This window comes from Danio rerio, chromosome 13 (assembly GCF_049306965.1).
Source record: "Danio rerio strain Tuebingen ecotype United States chromosome 13, GRCz12tu, whole genome shotgun sequence".
Lineage (NCBI taxonomy): Eukaryota > Metazoa > Chordata > Actinopteri > Cypriniformes > Danionidae > Danio > Danio rerio.
The window spans coordinates 46543461-46566400 of NC_133188.1; the positions used below are offsets into that span (position 1 = coordinate 46543461).

The window sequence follows — 22940 nt, forward strand, 5'->3', positions numbered from 1 at the left end:
ACACACACACACACACACACACACACACTCACACACACAAATCCACTGAATGAAAAAGAAGTTAATCCAAGCATCTTGAAACAGTGAAGTCTGCAGTACTTGAAGGACTCGGGGTCTGGTATTTTCACTCAACACATTTTTGCAGACAGAAGCATGTCTGTGATCCAGTGTGTGGATGTGTTGGTTGTGCCAAAGAGAAAGAAGTAAAGAATCACTGTATACACAATTGTTTGGGTCAATAAGATTTTTATCTTTTGAAGAAAACAAAAGATGATGAATTAAATGAATTAATGAATTAAATGAATTAATGAATTAAATTGATCAGAAAGGCTAATATACACTCACTTTATTAGGTACACCTACTAGTATTTGGTTTGGACCCCCTTTTGCCTTCAGAACTGCTTTAATCCTTCATGGCATAGATTAAACAAGTTAATGGAAATATTCCTTAGGGTTTGGTCCATATTGACATGATTGCATGACACAGTTGCTGCAGATTTGTCGGCTGCACATCCATGATGCAAATCCCTCTTTCCACCACATGCCAAAGGTGCTCTATTGGATTGACATTTGGTGACTGTGGAGGCCATTTGAGTACAGTGAACTCATTGTCATGTTAAAAAAAAAAAAAAAAACAGTCTGTTATTTGTGCTTTATCACATGGCGTGTTATCCTGCTGGAAGTAGCCTTGGTACACTGTGGTCATAAAGGGATAGATATGGTCAGCATCAATACTCAGGGAGGCAGAAGCATTGACACAATGCTCAATTGGTACTGATGTCTACATGCCTAAATGCTGTGAGTTGCTGCTATGTGATGGAAATTTGCGTTAACGAGCAGTTGGACAGCTGTACCTAATAAAGCGACAGGTAATTGTACATTAATACATTCAACACATTTATAATGTGACAAATTTGTGTGCACCAAATCAGCATATCAGAATGATTTGTGGAGTAATGTTTTTAAACAAATATCTGTCATCAAGTATAACTAGTTTTTATTGCAATTACAATTAAAACAGAAGAATAAATACAAACAATGTAAATGTTGCTTTTTGCACAAAAAAAGACAATTTTTAAAGGAGGATTACAATGGAACAGCAAAGAGAAAGAAAGTGAAAAAAGACAATAATAATAAAAAAAATTAAAATAAAAAAAGAGACAGGGCACATGAAAAAAAATAACAAAATGAATGCAGAATAATAAATGAAGCACACATTTTGATTATTTTCTTGTTATGAGACTCTTAAATGGTGTTCAATTACAAATTGAATTCTCCTTTAAAAAATACAAAATCTGGTCTACATTGCATATATTTGCACTTTTGTAAAAAAAAAAAACAAAAAAAAACTTTTCAATAAATAATATTAGGTTAATACAAAAACTTGAATTCAGGAACTGTCTTTCTTTAATGTAAAACCCACAAGTAATATGTCTATAGCTTAAAGAAAAATCACCACAAACCTTTTGAACATTTGCAGTATACACATCCGACTGGAAAGAGTTAATAAAGCGACATTCCCAAAGTAAGTGAGCAACTGACTTTTTGAATTTCTGTTAAAACGGTTTGACTGAATAAAATCTGTGAATAGTTTTAGTAACACTTCATTTTGATGATCCATTTGAGTATTAGTAGACTGTAAATATCTGCTGACATGCTCCTTCAACAGACATTTAACTCACTGTAAATAACTTTGCATGTACATGTCAACTCACACTAACCCTAACCCCAACCTAACAGTCTACTATTAATCTAATGAGAATTAGTTGGCATGTAACTTAAATTCAACAAATGGAGCATCAAAATAAAGTGTGACCATAACTTTAAAAGATGTTTCTTTCATTTTAATTGTTAAAAATTTGACCAAACATAAAACCATATAGTATCATCAAAAAGGTTGTTCCAATAAGAAATGGAAGAGGGATTTGAGATGTCAAGATCTAAAAATAAAGGCATGATTTTATAATTGGATTTTTTAGTAGAGAAACAAATGGATCTAACAACAGTAGGACCAGCATGTTAATTTATTTATAATTCAAATTGTGCCATTTTGGTGACAGTCGCTTTAAATTCCAATGAGATTATGGTCTTCACAAAAGAGGGCGGAGCTACAAATGCCTATGTGTCAACATAGCGGCAGTTTTAAAAACAAGACTAATGTCCTATGCTAATGAGGGAGAGATTATCACTAATGTGCGGGGCTTTCCCCCTCTGATGACACGTACAACGGGAGAATGTCTTTCAAAGTGATTCTGCAGCCTGTTTTTATCAGGTGTGATTATAAAAAAAAAAAAATATATATATATATATATATATATATATATATATATATATATATATATATATATATATATATATATATATATAAATAAATTATTTAAAAAAAAATTGTTAATTTTTACCATTAGAAGCTGGATATATTCTCATACTGTTGCCACACAACTGTGTTTAAACCCCTTATAAACGTTATTTTTGCACAGTAGGTCCTCTTTAAAGGATAACTTTTTTGCCCTGCCAAAATTCTATTGGTGAGTTTTGTGTATTTGTTTGTTTCTATGTATGTGTTTTGTTAGTATTAGGCTGTGTGTGTGTGAGTGTGTTGAGATAAAGGACTGTATCTAAAGTTTATAAAAAAGGCAGTGTGAAATGTGTGTGTATTGTGGAGTCTCGTCCTACACAGGTGTGGGTGACAGGTGAGGGCGCAGTGGTCCGTTTAGCCGGCGGCTGTCACAGTATATTGGCAGTTTGGTCAAGCCACTGAAGCACACAAAGCAATTTAGAGCCATCATGGCTGCTTTGAACCCTCATGGATGACCAGTCGCAGAGCAGCTGTCACTCAGCATTCTCCACACCATTGATTGGACGGCTACCAGTGAAGGGGCGGGTCACAGTGAGAACGACCTCTGTTTCCACCTGCCATATTTTCAGCTTTAGTTTGGTGACTGTTTATGGTTGACTTTTATTTTATATAGTTTTCAAACCTGCGTGACTTTCTTTTCTAGAATATAGTGGTGTTATAGGTTTAGCTTTTTGGGTTCATGCAAGAGTGAAAGCTACAGTATGGAGAAGATGTAAATGCTAAAATATTATACATTAAAATCGATAATTCTGACTGTATATACATACACAGTAATTTTTCCCTTCTTTCTATTTTCCATTCTTTCTTTTTTTCATAAATGTGCCATCACAGAAGTGCAAGGGCACAGACACAACCCCATACCATGACAGACCCTGGCTTTTGGACATGTTTTTTTCTTCTTTGGTTCGGAGCACATGGTGTCCGTTTCTCCCAAAAAATACCTGAAATACTGATTTATCTGAACACAGTACACGTTTACTCGTGTGATGGTCCATCCTAGATACCTCAGAGCCCAGACAAGTCGACGGCGCCTTAGACACTGTTAAAATAGAATTTCCTTTTGACACAGTGCAGTTTTAACTGGCGTTTGTGGATGTAACTGCACATTGTGATACTTGACAATGGTTTACCAAAGTAATCCTGAGCCCATGTGATGATATCGCTTATAAATGAATGACATTTCTTTATGCAGTCCTGCCTGAGGGATCAGAGATCACGTTTGTTCAGCTTAGGCCAGGGGTGTCCAAACTCAGTCCTGGAGGGCCGGTGTCCTGCAGATTTTAGCTCCAACTTGCCTCAACACACCTGCAAGGATGTTTCTAGAAAGCCTAGTAATAGCTTGATTAGCTAGCACAAGTGTGTCTGATTGGGGTTGTAACCAAACTTTGCAGAACACCAGCCCTCCAGGGCTGAGTTTGGACATCCTTGGCTTAGGCTTCTGCCCTTGTCCTTTACATTCTGAAAACTCCTCCAGAGACTATGAATCTTTTAAAGAGCCCATATTATGGGTTTTTGAAAATTCCCCTCCATGTAGTGTGTAACACAGCTCTAAGTGAAGTGAAGTATCCAGCTAAGGCTTAAATCTGTTAGTGTACAGTGTTTAAAACTGTTGATTCATCTATAAAAGAGTCGACTCATAGTGCTTCAAACGAGTCGCCTTGATCACGATTCATTAGGTGTTTCGCCATGACGTACGAACGAAACCAAGTTATTCACGTGCACGCGCAAACCCGGGAGATTTCAAACCTGAGGCCCCGCCCTCTGACGCAGAAACCCAGACACACACATACACACACCCACAAACACACACACACAAACATGCCGGTTGATTGAAGTCACACTGCAGATGGATATATTGAGTCTCTACCCAAAGATGAAACCTCAGCATTATAACCAAGCAGTTGGAAACTTCTGGAAGCTACATGCTACAAAGAATACTTCATCTGAGTTTGTTAAAGGAAGGATCAGTAAAGAGTAACTGATGGACGTCAGGATGGGTTTCTTCCATTTCTCAAGTGTAAGTACGTGCGGTTAAAGTTGTTGCCTCGTTTACTCTAGCTTGCAAATGTATTTAGTTGTGATTTGTTACTTGTAACCGCGTGTACTGTATCAGGTTAACTGGATATATTATCTTATCGCGTGCAAAGTCACGTTAAAAACGCGACGCGTGCTGTTTGTTTATGGAGCTCCGTGCTAGAGTTCTGCTCCCGCGATTTATTCGGAAATTTATTCCCGCGCCGCAGAAATCTGGCGCGGGGACAGCCGCGGGAATAAATTTCCGAATAAATCGCGGGAGCGGTCGGTAACGGGTTTAATTTGGGACGGGAGCGGGCTGTCTAGCAATATCACGGATATTGCTATGTGAATTAGAAAGAGAGAGTCTGCTTGGTATGAGAGAGCGTATGAGAGAGAGCGAGAGAGAGAGAGAGAGAGAGAGCGAACGAACGAACGAGCTTTGTGCTGTGTGTATGTGTTTATACAGACAGCTTGGCTGTCTGGACTGTATACTGGGTGATTTTTGGTTGTGTTCTCCGCTCTAGCGGGACCGGGCGCGGCGGGCAGAAAACGGAGCGGGTTCTCAGGCTAAAACCTGGCGGGTGCGGGCGGAACAGGGAGCGTTGTCATCCGGAGGTGTGTGTGTGTTTTTGTGTGTGTGTGGTATGGCGAGTACACAACTGTCTCCTTCGTTCGGTTATCCGTAGCACTATCCACTCGCCATAGTGTGGCAGCTAAAATCCACGCATACACTATCGAGCGTGTATGAACTGTGATTACTTTTTAAATTGCTGATTAGCTATTGGCCATTTCCCTCTCTGACTGAAGGCAGTCGACCAATCGCGACAGACTGTCATCGGTCCAATCAGCGCAGATTAGCTCCGCGCTAAGGAGGGGTTTGGGAACAAATGAATCACTGGACGATTCATACAGGAGTCGCTGGGATAATTAGGTAAAAATAAATGCAGATTATAAGACCATGAAAGTGTTTTTTGACCTTGCATGCATATTAGACTGTTGTTGGAGACTCTTACAACCAAGATATGACCCTATTTCATGTATAATATGGGCTCTTTAATTATTTTAGGCATTATTATTATTATTTTTCTTTGAGGAACATTGTTTTAAAACATTTAAATAATCTTCTCATGTATTGGCAAACTGGCGAATCTTTGCCCATCTTTGGTCTTAAAAGACTAAAGCTGCGGTCACACTAGAGTTTAAGCGTGCGATATTCTGTCGTGCGGCGCAAGGGGCGGGATTAAACAAGCTTATTAGACATTTTAAAAGCGAGTGATTGCTCCATGTTTTGTATTTCTGTCTAGAGAGGACATGCTTTGATCCTCGGTTGGTCTCACGCAGTCAAGTGATGCGATTTCGCAGGTCAGAGTTCACCAAGCTTGAACCTTGCACCGCAGCAACCTGCGTTTCCGGTCTGATGCATTCGCGTGCGTATGAACGGAAGTCTATGGGAGGAAAAGCCCAGTGTGACCACAGCTTAAATCTTTCTTGGATGCTGCTTTTGTACCAAATCATAATTACAATCACCTGTTGACCTCACCTGTTTCAAATCACATCATTATTTATCCAATTTATCCGATTATTAGCCCTAAACTGCTCCTGTCCCAACTTTTTTTGTAATGAGTTGCAGGTCTGAATGACAGAAAATGATGTAAATTTACAAATAAAATGAAGTTGGCCAGACAAAAATTTTAATATTTTGTTCATATTGTCTGCAATATAATTCATTCAAGTCAAAGTCAATTTGGAAATTACTACTTTTTTTATTTGAATTTCCCATACTGTCCTAACTTTTTCTTATTTTACTTAGGCTGTATTTGAGAAAAGATTTAGTTATCTATATAAAAAAAAAAAAAAAAAAAAAAAAAAAAATATATATATATATATATATATATATATATATATATATATATATATATATATATATATATATATATATATATGTGTGTGTGTGTGTGTGTGTGTGTGTGTGTGTGTGTGTGTGTGTGTGTGTGTTTAGCTGCGGTTTTCACATTACCGTTAGTAGTGTGAAGAAATAAATGCTATAAAAATAAAATACATACACACACACACACACACACACACCAGATATATATATATATATATATATATATATATATATATATATATATATATATATATATATATATATATATATATATATATATATATGTATATGTGTATGTACTGTATATATATGTGTGTGTGTATAAATGTAAATGTTTTCTTTTAATTTTATGCATTTTTATGCATGTATTTGTATACCATGTAATTTAAACATCACACACGTTTTACAAAAATGCAAACTTTTATTTTGGATGCCATTGATCATAATAAATTGTTTGACAGCACTAAGTGTGTGCGTGCGCACTTTTTTTTTTTTAGAATTGTCACTGCTTTGTCTACACAAACATACACCGTCACATTTGCCAGCAGTCAATTTGGTCTCCTCTACAGCCTTTCCTTTCTCCGCCTCTCTACACCTTTTGCCCCCAATCCTCCATAATTACCCAAAAGGCTGTGCTCCGTCCTCCGCTTGCAGTGGCCCCACCGTCACCCCATTCTCTGGCCAACAATGGACTGGCATAGGCCCAGTGCGCAGCGACTACAGACAGGCCTGTCCCGGGGTTAATCTCCTGCGCCCCAGCCTCTGTCAACATGCCCACACTCTGCCCTCGTTTATTGCACAAACGCGCCACGCTCAGACACTATTACAGCAGACCTGCGGCACAGAGAGCGGATGAAGCTGTAAATGTATGTCAGGGGAAATGGGAAGCGGGGCGCTAGTTAGCAGGTGTTTGTTCCAGAGGATCCAAGAGGAAACAATGATAGATATGTGACTCTGTTCATTTGTCAAGCACTGGAGCTGCTGCGATGAATTAGGAAAATGCAGGGGCCCTAACAGTGAGTCCTAGACCTCCGCAAGAACAAAACACATTCCCATTCTGTTTCATTTTCAATTATTCCCCTGACATAGCATGATTGTTTTTTCATTCATCCAGCCTTTTATCAGTGATGTGAAATTGATTTTCTGTCTGACTATTTCTAAGCACGCTCAAGTGCGCCAGTTTTTTTTTTTTTTTTCCGTTGAACGGTGCAGCAAGGGAGTGACACCAAGTAACCTCATTTTAACACATTTTCTTTCACTTATGTCTATTAATATATTTAATTTACTTGAATTATCCCTGGCTTCTCAGTCTGTTAGCCTTATCCCTTCCTTCAAATCATTCACTTGATTAGTCCTTTTATGATAAGTTCTTTTTGTTTTTCTTCTTCCCAAATTATGTATACCAGAGCAAGAATTTTTTCACAGTATTTCCTATAATATTTTTTCTTCCGGAGAAAAACATTTTAAGGTCTATAATACATAAAAACATTAAAAAAGAGTGAAGAAACAGATCTACGATGTTCCTTATTTTTTATTTAATTCACCTTGTTTTAACAACTGGATCACTTCTGTGAGTAGCTTGAGCAATCAAGTAATAAATGACTTCAATTCTTCACCTCTTGCAATTCCAAGCTCACATATCTCACAGTTTGCTATGGCAATGTTGTGGTCATAAACTTTATAATATTCTGGACAATCAAATAAAAGATAAGCTTAAAGGGGCCAATAATTTTTTGACTGTAAAATGGTTCATAAAAACTGCATGTATATTCGAGTCCTGATTGAGAGGTAACGTGATTCTGTTTGAGTTTTAACCGTGTGATTGAGCACGATTTCCAATCACGTGATCAGATCTGGACATCCCTACTTTTTAGTGAATTTAGAATCAACTTTGGTATGGAAATTATTGAGGAATCATAGTTTGTTGAGTAACAAACTCATTTGTACGCACACTTAGGGAGTTTTCTTTTGGTCTGAAACTATGAAGAAAATTCTTCTTCATTCTTGTTCTTATTTTAAAAACAGTAAAAAAAGTTTTTTATGATGAATATTTTATAACAGAACTTACTGAACAGCCGGAACAATACTGGTAATACATGTTAAATTGTAATTCTTATGGTATTTTTCACTAGATGAGAGCTCATGTGGGGCTTATCGAATTTGTAAAGGATTCAAATACAACTGCAGCAATTCCTCACAGGGTGGCACGGTGGCTCAGTGGTTAGTACTGTTGCCTTAAGCAAAAAAAAGGTCGCTGGTTCAACTCCGGGCTGGGCCAGTTGGCATTTCTGTGTAAAGTATGCATGTTCTCCCCATGTTCGCGTGGGTTTCCTCCGGGTGCTCCGAATTGGGTTAACAAAATTGGCCATAGTGTGTGTAAAATGTAGGAGTGTATGGGTGTTTCCCAGTACTGGGTTGTGGCTGGATAATAATTGTTGTTTAGGCCTACACAATAATTGTTATTTCAAAGCAGCTTCACAAAAAGTGCACATTATTGCATTACAATCAAATTCAGAAAAGTTAAGGTTACTAGATAGCATAACTTTATTAGTTACTAATAACTTTATCTAATCAACTTATAGCTTTTAACAGTTAAAGATAATATATATAAACATAGTTAACCTGCAGCTATATAAAGTTGAAGTCAGAAATATTAGCCCCCTTGGATTTTTTTTTTCTTTTATAAATATTTCCCAAATGATGTTTAACAGAACAAAAAAATTTTCACAGTATGTCTGATAATATTTTTTGATCTGGAAAAAGTCTTATTTGTTTTATTTCGGCTAGAGGAAAAGCAGTTTTTATTTATTAAACACAATTTTAAGGACAAAATTTTTAGCCCGTTCAAGCTAATTTTTTTCAATAGTCTACAGAACAAACCATCATTATACAATAACTTGCATAATTCCCCTAACCTGCCTAGTTAAGCCTTTAAATGTCACTTTAAGCTGTACAGAGGTGTCTTGAAAAATTTCTAGTAAATTTTATTTACTGTCATCATGGCAAAAATAAAATAAATTAGTTATTAGAGATGAGTTATTAAAACTATTATGTTTAGAAATGTGTTGTGAAAAATATTTTCTGTTAAACAGAAATTGGGGATAAAAAATAAACAGAGGGGCTAATAATTCCGGCGGGCTAATAATTCTGACTTCAACTGTAGTATTGTGATGTGTATGTGCACATGTTCAATGAAATGTATTAAGTGTATGTGTTGTCCTCCAAGTCTTCAGAGTTCTGAATGAGGTCTCAAATGTTTCAGTGAATCACAGTAAATCTATTGAAGAAATGATTTACTGACACCATAGTTTTATTCTTGAATGACTCTGCAATTTAAACAAATCGGTTTAATGACTTGCTTACTATACATGTCTGTAACATGTCGCCAACTACAGTCGGTAAGCTGCAGGAGTCACTTGACTTTAGTCATTGCTAGATAACTAGTGAGTTGCATTTTTGTCATTTGTTTTTATTTTGAAATATTTCAGCTGACGCCAAAACCCCTGCCGTTCCCCCCACCCCCGCCGCATCTCTTTTCCTGCTCGCTGACAGCCTAATGAAATTATTCACTAATTCACGGCGTGTCCACTAATTTCTTGCCTGAATGGCTTGATAGATGCGACAAAGCGTGGCTATCTGCTGCGCAGGTTCACCAAGCCATAACTGCGAGCTAATTTGCGTCGCTCTGTTAGCATGGCTAAGATCAAGGCTGGCGACGCGGCTCTTGTAGTAAATCAGTCTGAAACAGAGAGATAGCAGGTGCCCGCGCTAACATAAGCTGAGGGCAGTGGAGTCTCATTCCTCTTCTTTCAGCTAAGCTCAGACGTGCAGATGATGGACTGTGACTTTAATTGATTTTACAGCGCCTTCACAAACCGAAGGTAAACAAGTGCTGTCTGGGAGGCAGAGTGTCAGCACACATAGCGCTGTGGCTTTAGATGAGGAATATTTCGGGAAACTGCTGCTATAAATGACAAATAGTGCATGTTGGAAGTGTAGATCATTTCTCTGTGTTTTCATATAGGATCAAGTGGTGAATTCTGTTTTATGTTGATCATGTGGCAAATTATTAACATAACAGGCCCGAATAGGAAAATTGATTATTTTGATTTGTTGAATTTTGAAGGGGGCAGCACGATGGAAGGTTGCTGGTTCAAGTCCCGACTTGGCCAGTTGGTGTTTCTGTGCGAGTTTGCATCTCCCAGAGTTCAAAGCATGCTGCATAAGTGAACTAAATTGTCTGTAGTGTATGAATGTGTGTGTATGTGAATGCGAGAGTGTATGGGTGTTTCCCAGGGTTAGGTTTAAAATGAAAAGTTCAAATTAAAATGAATAAAATTTGTCGTAAATAAAAATTAACTAAATTTGTTGTAAATAAAAATCAGTTAAATTTGTCGTTAAATAAAAATAAATTAAATTTGTCGTAAATAAAAATCAGTTAAATTTGTCGTTAAATAAAAATCAATTAAATTTGTCGTTAAATAAAAATCAATTAAATTTGTCGTAAATAAAAATAAATTAAATTTGTAGTAAATAAAAATAAATTAAATTTAAAGTGAATAAAAATGAATTAAATTTGTAGTAAATAAAAATAAATTAAATTTGTAGTAAATAAAAATAAATTAAAATTGTAGTATATAAAAATAAATTAAATTTATAGTAAATAAAAATGATTTAAATTTGTTGTGAATAAAAATGAATTAAACTTGTAGTAAATAAAAATTAATTAAATTTGTAGTAAATAAAAATAAATTAAATTTGTTGTAAATAAAAATTAATTAAATTTGTTGTAAATAAAAATTAATTAAATTTGTAGTAAATAAAAATAAATTAAATTTGTTGTAAATAAAAATGAATTAAATTTGTAGTAAATAAAAATGAATTAAATTTGTGTGTGTGTGTGTGTGTGTGTGTGTGTGCGTGCGTGCGTGCGTGCGTGCGTGCGTGCGTAATATTTTTTCTTGTCATTTTTGGAATCTAAAATTTTTCTAACTTTGTTCTAACTGTATATCTCAGTATACATTGGTTTATTTCGAGTCAGAGGGGGTATCAGGCATGTTAAAATGGAAGCAGTTGGGTGATAAAGGTTAAACGTTATTGGAGACGCATATCGTTTGAAATGATTCAATTCAATTTGGTGAACTAGTTTAACTGGTTCACTTAGAAGATCCGGTTAAAAAGAACGATTTGTTCGCAATCGCGATCACTAATATGTAAATAAAACCCCTCAAATGTGCTAAATTCATACTTTTAAATGTCTTTAATGTTGTCACCATGCTGCTGTCTTGTCCAGCCGTTGTTTTTGTCGCGGGAGCAACAGCGAGGATGACTGGAGGAGGAGCGGCTTTATCTGGCCAATGGCAGCAGGATTACAGACTCAAACAACTTAAGCGGGAGGCAAATAGATTTACTTTTAAGAGGTGTACAGTATGTATTAAAAACAGTTACAAAGACGAAAACGAAGGACGTTTTTGGTATAATTTTAGTTAGTTTCAGTTAGTTTTTTGTGTGTACACAATACAGTTTCAGTTAATTTTATAAAAAAAAAAACTACTTTATTTTAGTTAACAAGGTTTATCAATTTAATTATTTTTTATTTTTTATTTATGTTAACTATAGTAATCTTGATCTGGTGTGTGACCACCTTTACAATGGTCTTGCTGCGGACAGTTATAACCCTTTTTGCATCCATGTTGAAACTCACACTGCTTGTGATGTTAATTTGTAAATTGTTAATTTGGCAGGCTGATTGCATTCTGTACTTTACAGGAGTCAAGTAGGAGATCAATTGACAATTGTCTACAGCCAATCAGGACACAGAACACAGTGCGTGGAAAAAAAAAAAAAGCATGTCATATTGCACTAAAAATATATCCACAAAACCACGAAAGGTGAACCACGTTATAGCGAGGCACAACTATATATAGTGTACAATTATTTTCATTATTTTATTGAAATTTCAATTTTACTGTGATGAAAATTTGAGAATGGCCAACAAATCAGTCACATTAAATGGTCCATCTAATAGACAGTGAATGAGTTGCATTAATGTGTGTATTGAAAGGCAGTCTCCAGCTACTGATGTGTAATGTTGGCTGCTGTGTGTTTAGTGTGCTTGTCTTAAGCTGCAGCGGCTGAGCTCTGTTCACTCTCAGCAGGATTAAACCGACTGAACTATCTGCTCTCCTGCACAGCTCCACTCCTTATTCTCTCCATCGGCTGATTTCTCTAACAGACTGAATTCTCTCTGCTGTCACTTTGTGTGTTGATGAGATGTCAATCTCTGTTGGGGAGAGTTTTTGTTCTGCCAGGCGGAAAGCAGCATCGTTCTGCTCCTCTGTTTATTTCAGCCTAATATAAACATCTATAAATCACTGCTCTCATTGTCTGACACATTACAGTATATCAGTTTTCAATTATTAATCTGCTTCAAGTTGAAGGAATAGTTTATACAGTGAAAAATCTAGCATTATTTACTCAACCTCAGTTTTTTTTCTCCAGAAAATGATTAGTGATTGTGCTTGTGAAGCTTTAGACTGGACAAAAAGTCAAATGCTAAGCTGAATTTCAGAAAAGATGTAAAGTTACAAACAACACCAGCAAATTTAGAAAAGATCTTCATCGGTTTGACAGCATACATGTTGCAAATCCTCACAACCCAGACACATTAAGAAAACACACTACAAATTCTCACAACACATGCAAACAGGAACGCAATGGAAATCTTTCAAGGAGACCCAAAACAGTGACAGACCTGGCTGTGATTTGCTTGTTGTGCTGTAACTTTTGCTTAGTGAAGTTGTGGGCCTAAATAACCATAACCAAAAATAAGCCGGGTCTGTCACTTTTTTGGGTCCCACCCAACCTGTGTTGTGAGATATTGTAGCACGTTTTCTTAATTTGTTTTCATTATGAGGATTTGCAACATGTTGGCTGTCAACCTAATCAACCTAATGATCTTTTTTATTGCCTGCTTTTTTTGTTGTTGTTGTAATTGCATGTATTTTCTTAAAGTGCAGTATGTTAAGATGTCTTGCCCACTGTAAAAACACATTGGAGATATGTCATGGAGGTAAAGATCTTTAGTCTGTTCATCACACAAAGCTATGGCTCCAGAAATAATGTTTTGTTTTGTTTTGTTTTGTTTAGGTTTGTTTTGTTTTGCTTTGCTTTGGATTGTAATTTAAAAAAAAATCTATTTCTAATCTATTTTTTAAAATCTATTTAAATCATATTTTTACCTATTTTTTTAACCTTTTTTTTCTTTTTTTATCTTTTGAAAATGTGCAATAGTTGTAATATTTTTCTTTTTTTCATCTTTTAATCTTTTTCATTTATTTTATTTCTTTTATTTTATTAGTTTTTTTAAATAAATCTTTTTATTCTTTGAAGAAATGTAATATTTCTAATGTTTCACTTCATTCATTCATTCATTCATTCATTCATTCATTCATCTATTTTCTATCCTTTGATAATGTGTGATAGTTTCAATATTTTATTATTTATTTATTTATTATACTTTGAAAATGTGGAATATTTTAAAAAAAATCTTTTATTTATTTGTTTATTTATCTATTTTTTATCCTTCGAAAATATGTAATAGATGTAACATTTTTTATTTATTTGTTATCCTTTGAAAAAAATTAATATTTTAATACATTTTTCATGTATTCATTTATTTATTCATTTTTTATCCTTTGAAAATGTGTAATTCTAATATTTTTCATTTTTCAACCTATCTATGTCCATCAATCCATCATTCCTTCCTACCGTCTGTCCGTCCAGCCATCTATCTATTTTTTATCCTTCAAAAATTGTGTAATAATTCTAATATTTCTCATTTATTTGTTTATGTATCTATTTTTTATCCTTTGAAAAGAATTAACAACTACTGTTTCAACAGTTTCAACAGTAGTGTTTAGTAGTGGTTGATAATTATTGCTCACAGATGAGTCAGCATCTTCTCACTTGAAGAAATATTTGTGCATTGCCAGATAAGGATTATCATTTCAAATCAGCCAATGGTCTGAACAGCCGAATAGCCAAACATGCTAATTTGAATGAATCCATCAGGTCGGCGTTGCTCTCAGCTGTGCGTTTGATTTCACACTGGGCAATTGGGAAAAGTGAATTAAAGTGTGTGTTCTAATTGGCCGGCGATGCCCAGAGGAGCCAATATATTCACGCTAGCAGACTCGCTCAGTAGCGTACACTCTCAATCAATCTGGGTCCTCCCTTTGTTTGATTTCCATTACGAAGATGCTTCAGATTGCTATTTGAATGTATAAATCACAGCTATCTCTGCAGAGCCGCTTTGAGTCGCTCATGCATGCTCAACAAGCTCAGTCCAGCAGAGGTGGTGTGGCTGTGGCCAGTTCAGCAGAGCAATAATCAAGAGCTGAATGAAGAGTGCAGGTACTGGACTGGACTAAATGAAGAGCTGGAGCAATGAGGAAAAGTTTATACATGGAGGATGATGACTGTTAATCATTCATTTGTTGTTCTTTTGCACTAGTTTATTTCTATTCTATTCTTTTCTTTTCTATTTTGTGTGTTGTATTCTATTCTATTCTATTCTATTCTATTCTATTCTATTCTATTCTATTCTATTCTATTATGTTGTGTTCAATTCTATTTTATTATGTTATGTTCTATTCCATTCCATTATGTTGTGTTATATTCTATTCTATTATGTTGTGTTGTGTTGTGTTCTATTCTATATTGTTATGTTCTATTCTATTCTATTCTATTCTATTCTATTCTATTCTATTCTATTATGTTGTGTTTTTTTCTATTCTATTTTATTATGTTGTGTTCTATTCTATTCTATTTTATTGTTGTGTTCTGTTCTATTTTATTATGTTGTGTTCTATTATATTATGTTGTGTTCTGTTCTATTCTATTTTATGTTGTGTTCTATTCTATTATGTTGTGTTCTGTTATATTATGTTGTGTTCTATTCTATTCTTTTCTACTGTGTTGTGTTCTATTCTATTTTATTCTATTCTATTCTATTCTACTATGTTGTGTTCTATTCTATTATGTTGTGTTCTATTCTATTTTATTCTGTTCTGTTCTATTCTATTATGTTGTGTTCTATTATATTCTACTATGTTGTGTTCTATTCTATTATGTTGTGTTCTATTCTATTCTATTATGTTGTGTTCTATTATATTCTACTATGTTGTGTTCTATTCTATTATGTTGTGTTCTATTCTATTTTATTCTGTTCTGTTCTATTCTATTATGTTGTGTTGTATTATATTCTACTATGTTGTGTTCTATTCTATTATGTTGTGTTCTATTCTATTTTATTCTGTTCTGTTCTATTCTATTATGTTGTGTTCTATTATATTCTACTATGTTGTGTTCTATTCTATTATGTTGTGTTCTATTCTATTTTATTCTGTTCTATTCTATTCTATTCTATTCTACTGTGTTGTGTTCTATTCTATTATGTTGTGTTCCATTCTATTCTATTCATTTCTATTACATTCTATTCTATTATGTTGTGTTGGGTTGTGTTCTGTTCTATTCTGTTATATTATGTTGTGTTGTGTTCTATTCTATTTCATTATGTTGTGTTCTATTCTATTTTATTCTGTTCTATTCTATTTTATTATGTTGTGTTCTATTCTATTATGTTGTGTTCCATTCTATTCTATTCATTTCTATTATATTCTATTCTATTATGTTGTGTTGGGTTGTGTTCTGTTCTATTCTATTATATTATGTTGTGTTGTGTTCTATTCTATTTCATTATGTTGTGTTCTATTCTATTTTATTATGTTTTGTTCTATTCTATTTTATTATGTTGTGTTCTATTCTATTATGTTGTGTTCTATTCTATTATGTTGTGTACTGTTCTATTCTATTTTATGTTGTGTTCTATTCTATTATGTTGTGTTCTGTTCTGTTCTGTTCTATTCTATTCTATTCTATTCTATCCTATTCTATTCTATTGTGTTGTGTTCTATTCTATTCTATTCTATTTTAATGTTGTTTTCTATTCTGTTCATTTCTATTCTATTCTATTCTATTCTATTCTATTCTATTCTATTCTATTATGTTGTGTTCTATTCTATTCTATTCTATTCTATTCTATTCTATTCTATTCTATTCTATTCTATTCTATTCTATTCTATTCTATTCTAATATGTTGTGTTCTATTCTATTCATTTCTATTTTATTCTATTCTATTATGTTGTGTTTTATTCTATTCTATTCTATTCTATTCTATTCTATTCTATTCTATTCTATTAAATTCTATTAAATTCTAGTATATTATATTCTATTATATTATGTTCTGTTCTATTCTATTCTACTAATTTCTATTCTGTTATATTCTATTCATTTCTATTCTATTCTATTTAATTCTATTGTATTATGTGGTGTTCAATTCTATTCTATTATATTCTATTATGTTGAGCTTTATTCTATTTTAGTTTTCTTTTTTTCTTTTTGGTTCTATCATTTTCTTTTTAAATAGCTCTTTCTTTCTTACTAATTTTATCAGTATTTCTTTTTGTTTTTATCCTTTAATTCTTAGTCTTTCTTTCTTTCTTTCTTTCTTTCTTTCTTTCTTTCTTTCTTTCTTTCTTTCTTTCTTTCTTTCTTTCTTTCTTTCTTTCTTTCTTTCTTTCTTTCTTTCTTTCTCTTGTTATCTGTACAATTAATTATTTGCCTTGTTTATTCTGTCTATCTATATAATATATATTGGCTTTTCTGTATGTATTGGAAAAAAAAAAAAACGTTGTCAAGCCAGCATTCAACATCTTGACAAACTTGTTTATCTTCTAACATTCAAATTCCATTCGCATTACAAAACTGCTGACAAACAACCATGACCAATGGCTATCTGAAGGTGGTAATGGGGTTGTGGAGGATTGTACTTTTGAATCTATTAATGTGACTGTACAGTATAAAAAAGCAGAGCAATTGGGAGACTGACGGGTGGGCTTAGTAGCACATGATTGTACACAATGAGAGCTGTACAGAGGTGAGGAGATCTGTCATAAAGAACAAAGGAACGGTTGTAGGAAAAGACAAATTGCGTGCCACTCTCTGTGTCATCCGCATCTGCTGGACTTAATTAGATAGCAGTGAAGAGACACTGCAGCTGTGAGTGATGGACGCACACAGAAAGAATGAAAATAATTACTGAAATATCATATAATTAAGGAAAGCGAGGTGTTAATGAGATGAAGAGTTTATCCAGGGAGTATAAAGTGTTTTGAGTGGAGAATGAATTAGAGGAGAATAGTGAAGCCAATGTAGTGCTCTATTGTAGCCTTCAAGTTTGGGCCACTGCCGTCGATCCAGCACTGAACTAATTACCCAAAACCAGCATGATATCTCAGGAGTAACAGATTAATTAACAGGGCTGCCGTTCTCAGAGTCTGAAGATATTATTTTCTTTCTGTCTCAGACCAGAGAGAGGTCCAGTCCCAAACCACACGCCTGCTGTCTGCCAGATGAAGAATTTGATTCCTGTTTCTAACTTTTTGACTGTCTTTTTATTTGTGTTTGTTGACCAAAAGGCTGAAGTATAATGTAGCAGCACATCTTCATGTTCAGAGTCTGAGTTTGTTGAAAAAACGTCAATGTATGAGTAATCATTAGGACAGGGCCGATGAATGATATTATATCAAAACGCGATAAAATTTATTTTGATAACAATGAGAAGCTCTGGACTTTTTTTTTTCTTACTTTATATTGATCTAAAAGCCAATCACACAGCAAAAATGTGCAACAGTGGAAATCTAGAAGTGTGTTGATATTGGAGATATTGGCACCAAATTTTCGTCCGCCAAAAATAATCGGCCACCGAAAATAAGTTATGCTGTTTACTGGACCCTCTCATTTTTGTGATTTTACTCATTGTTGGGATACTCTTTTAAGTCTGAAAGCATTAACAACTGATATTGAAATATATATCATTTAATATGGAAAATAATTAATCAAGATTGCATTTTTGCCATATCGCCCAGCCCTAGTAATAAAATTCTGTTGCTGGTCTTTGTGATAGTTTATTAAAATCTGCATAATCTGATATACTGTATGGAGTCTCTGTCCTACCTTTTCATTTTGGAAAATCCTCAGCGGTACTTTGCAATATAAGTGAAAAGATCTGCTGATTTATTGGAGTTTTATTAGGCTGGCATGATCAAAATTACAGTGACCGTTTGTAGAAGATCATGTATTTTTTGACCCACAATTTTTGTATGTGTACCGAACAAATACAGCGGTTTTATTAACACTGTAAAAGATATCTGTTAATTAACACTGTGTTTTGTGATTCACAGATGTGTTCTATTTATTTATGGTTATGAATTGCATAAATGAACCTTGATCTCCGCTCTGTCGACTTTAGATGTTAAATATGCAACTCTACTGTTTGACAGTGACTTTTATTGACATTTTAGCTTGAACTGTTATACTGTATTTAAGTAGGTCAGAGGGTGGCATGGTGGCTCAGTGGTTAAGCACTCTCCCCTCACAGCAAGAAGGTCAATGGTTCGAGTCCCAGCTTGCATGTTCTCACTGTGTTAAAGTGGGATTCCTTCGGGTGCTGCGGTTTCCCCCACAGTCCAAAAACATGTGATATAGTTGAATTGGATGAGCTACTGTACATTGGCGGCAGTGTGTGATTGCGGCTGGAAGGGCATCCGCTGTTTAAATCATATGCCGAAATAGTTGGCAGTTCATTCTGCTGTGGCGACCCCTGATAAATAAGGGAGTAAGCTGAAGGAAAATAAATAAATAAATAAATAGGTCTGTAAAATAACAGAAAAGGAACTGTCAGATTGTCACTTCAAACTCTTAAAAATGTCAATAAAAATCACTTTTCCAAATTTTTCAACATCAGAAGGAAACATCAAGGCTCCATAATTCAATTCAAAAGAATAGATAATCATGAAAACTCAGCCATACGTGAATTAAAATATGGAAAACTGTTAATTAACTTTTTTTTTTTTTACAGTGAACTTAAGCTAGAAACGTTTGAAACTTAAACATTTTAAGACATTGATATTGATTCCTAAATCCCAAAATCGATTGTTCACTCTTACCTGTTTTAGCTGATTTGTGAATAAAACAATACAGTTCATCATGTCCAGAGCTCGTTAGAGCTCATTGAAATGATCCATATACACTGTAAAAATTTTCCTGACTAATTTTTTTAGTTATGAGAGAAAATTTCATATTTAAAATTGCATCAATTAAGCTGACTAAAATATTTAAAGAGTTCACACTTAGCTGATGATTGATTATAAAGCATGTTTGGCATGTTGTACCGGGAGAGAGCCCTGAGCTCACATGATCCTTGAGCCCAGGCCTCCCTCCTGTTTGCATGGCTACAGGGGAGTTTGAGCTCAGGTAGTACTCAAGAACTCCCCCCTTATTTAGAGCTGATGGCAGATTACAAATTGCTACATAGAGATATACTGCTGGTTAAGAGCTCAACTGTAGTGCTAATTTAGATCAATCAGTTCACTTATGACACATGTTTTTGGACTTTGCAAGGAAACTGGAGAACCTGGGGGAAACCCATGTGAGCACGGGGAGAACTCCGCACAGAAACGACAGCTGGCCTGTTAAGGATTTGAGCTACTGACTGTAAGGCAACAGTGTTAACCACTGGGCCACCGTGCCACCCTATAAAGATAAAAGGGGAGGAGTAGGGGTGGAAAGGGGGATTCCTCAAGCCGAAGATAACTAAAGTAAGAAATTCTGGTTATTTATAGTAAGTAGTAAGGAATCATTTGATTGGTGAATTATGTGTTAGCTAATGCAGGACCAGCCGTGATCAATCATAAGCACATGCTCCTCAAGATCAGTGTATAAATAAACTTCACTAAGTTAAGCTTTGTATAACAAAAAAAAAAAAAAAAAAAATGTAGCTGAAACATTAATAACTCAGTAATATTAGTTAAAGTAACCTAAAAACATTTCTGTTTATTTAACAGTGTTTTTTACAGTGTATTATACTATTTGGCCCTTATATATTATATTTAGGCTTTTAACTGATCTTTTAATTGCTTAATGTGTATGTTTAAAGAAATATGTCTCTAAACAAGGCATAAACTTCACTGTGTAAATTGTTGTATTTCAGCAAAACAGCTAAAATTCATCAAAAATAACAAATAGTTAATATTACATATTCTAATAGGGATATGTGCTTTTAAGGTTTATAATGGCTTTCAATTACAATTAAGACCTTGAGCAAAAGCAGATTTAAATGCAGTGGAGCACAATTGAAATAAAATAATAATAATAATAATAATTTATGCTTGTAGAGAGAAACATGTTGGCTGCAAAAGCAAAGTCTTAGCAAAGGCCTCACAGACTGATAGCTCTCTAATAACAATAATAGATACCACAGTCTTTATTGATGAGAAAATTTATACCATTTTTGTTTTAAACCTTTGAATTTGCCATACCAGATAGATGAATACTTTTAATTCCTTGGCTTAAAGCTGATGATCGGGACGTTCCCCCTGGAGCGGAGGTTACATGCCCTGCTCTAGGGCAGAATGGTGATTAGGGAACTCCACGACCCTCCGCTTCCCTCGCGCCTCTGAGGATTGTGACCTACAACCTTTAAGTTTGGGCTCAGATATTTAACCGCTTTATAATCATGACCCTCCAATAATTAAAATATCCAAATGTTGAGAAATGTTCAGAATTTAATGAGGATACATACTCTAGTGATTAAAATGGGAGTATTCAGTGCTAACAGAAGCATCTTCTGACCCAAATGCTGCCTTAAAAGTCATTGTTTTTTTCCTATTGTATTCATCAGGTAACACCAACAGCATGTTTGCTCTTGATTACATCAGCGGATCCCTGACAGTGAGTGGACAGCTGGACCGGGAAAACCCACTGTACTCATCTGGATTCATCATCACAGTGAAGGTGCGACTCATTGTTTTTTTTTCTTTTTTCTAATGTGTTTTGTTTGCTGTTGCTGGATTAACTGAGGCACTAGCTGTAAAGGCTCCGCCCTCTTCTGGAAAGGGGAGGAGAATGTCAGTTTATTACGAGAAACTCAAAACCGCATGGAAGAACTCAGCCAAAAGCAGCCTTTACAGCATGGTTTAATATAAATTCTGGGAGGATTTTGAGCTGGATCTTTATGGACACATTTTGGGAAGACATGAGGCTTATATTGCATCTTGTAAAATGGGCATAATAGGCCCCCTTAAAATTGTTTTCTTCAATTCCAGCTTCTAAAGGGGCTCTAAATCAGTGTTCGTATTCATATCAGTTCCATTTGAGCTCCTCCTGTTCTGCCTTGAGAAAAGATACACATCAGAACAGATACACATTCAGAGTTTTTGTCAAAATAATGGTTCTTTAACTACACTGTCAAACCCAACAGTCAACTTTATCAGATAAAATGAGTATAGTTAACTCAAGATTTACTGAAAGTTAATTCTACTCATTTGAAAAGAGTTTTGAACTCAGTGTTGAAGGTAATGGGTTAATTAAATACCACATTACTTAAATTCAACTTAAATGGAGTAAGTTCACAGTACTCATAAAGAGTACTTTTTTTTTTTACTCAAATGGTTTGTAGCAATCACTTTCCTCAAACGGTATGAGTTGCCTTAACTCATTGGGTTTTACAGTACTCAGTCGGGTCCCACTTTATATTAAGTGTCCTTAACTACTATGTACTTGCATAAAAAAAATACATACAATGTCCTTACTGTGTTTATGATGTATTTGAGAAAACTTGTGGTGCTTTTGAATTGGGATAGAGGTTGAGTTATGAACAGGTTTGCTGGTGTGGGTAGGTTTAAGGGTGGGTTAAGGTGTAAGGGATGGTCAACAGTGTATTTACAAATGTAATTATAAAAGTTAATTACATGTGTTTAATCAAGCACAAGTACACAGTAAATACATGTGTTCACACAATAAGTACATTGTAACATACTATTAACTCCTGTGTAAATACATATTAGTTAAGGCCACTTAATATAAAGTGGGACCCTCAGTTTATTTGAGTTCTTTTCATTTATGGGTTTTACTGTGCTCAAACTGCTTCGTTTACTCAATTAAAGTAAGTTCTCAGAGCTCATTAGGGTTAGTTTTTGAACTTAAATGGTTTGTTGTAATCAGTTTCCTCAAATGATTTGAGTTACCTTAACGTTTTGGGTTTTACAGTTTAACTAACTAGCTAAGGCTGCATACACACTGCAGATCTTGATGGTCAAGTCCAATTTTGTAACTGCATCCAATTTTTTTGATGACCTGCAACATCATCTTTTAGAAGTGACTGATATCCGATTGTCTGCATTTACACTGCACACAGCAAAGGTGCAATGACCAGGAAAAAAAAGCGCTGACTCACCGCTTATAATAAGAGCGCTCTTTTCTCCATTGGTGTATTTAATCTGTTCGCAGGGTTCCATTTTTAAATTCTTTTTGACAAGTTGTTTTACTATAGTTTATGGCAGAAGAGTTCTCATTTGGCCTTCTTCTTTAAATCTAGACCAGTGGTTCTCAAACTGTGGTACGTGTACCACTAGTGATACGCAGGCTTCTTTCTAGTGGTACGCAGAGGAATAAAATATGTCGTGTACATGCTACACACATTTCAAAATTTATCAAAAATGATGTGTATAATATGCCATATATGACATAAAGCCTATATTTCTGGTATATAGGTAA

General features: G+C 34.6%; 1 protein-coding gene across 3 annotated transcripts in view; it reads left to right on the top strand.

Annotated features, from left to right (window-relative positions):
• cdh23 (cadherin-related 23) overlaps positions 1-22940 on the top strand; it is a 473177-nt gene that overhangs the window by 199557 nt on the left and 250680 nt on the right. For all 3 annotated transcript variants that reach the window (XM_073919489.1, XM_073919491.1, NM_214809.1), the window contains 1 exon segment: positions 21067-21179. In XM_073919489.1, coding sequence (XP_073775590.1) covers positions 21067-21179 — 113 coding nt within the window.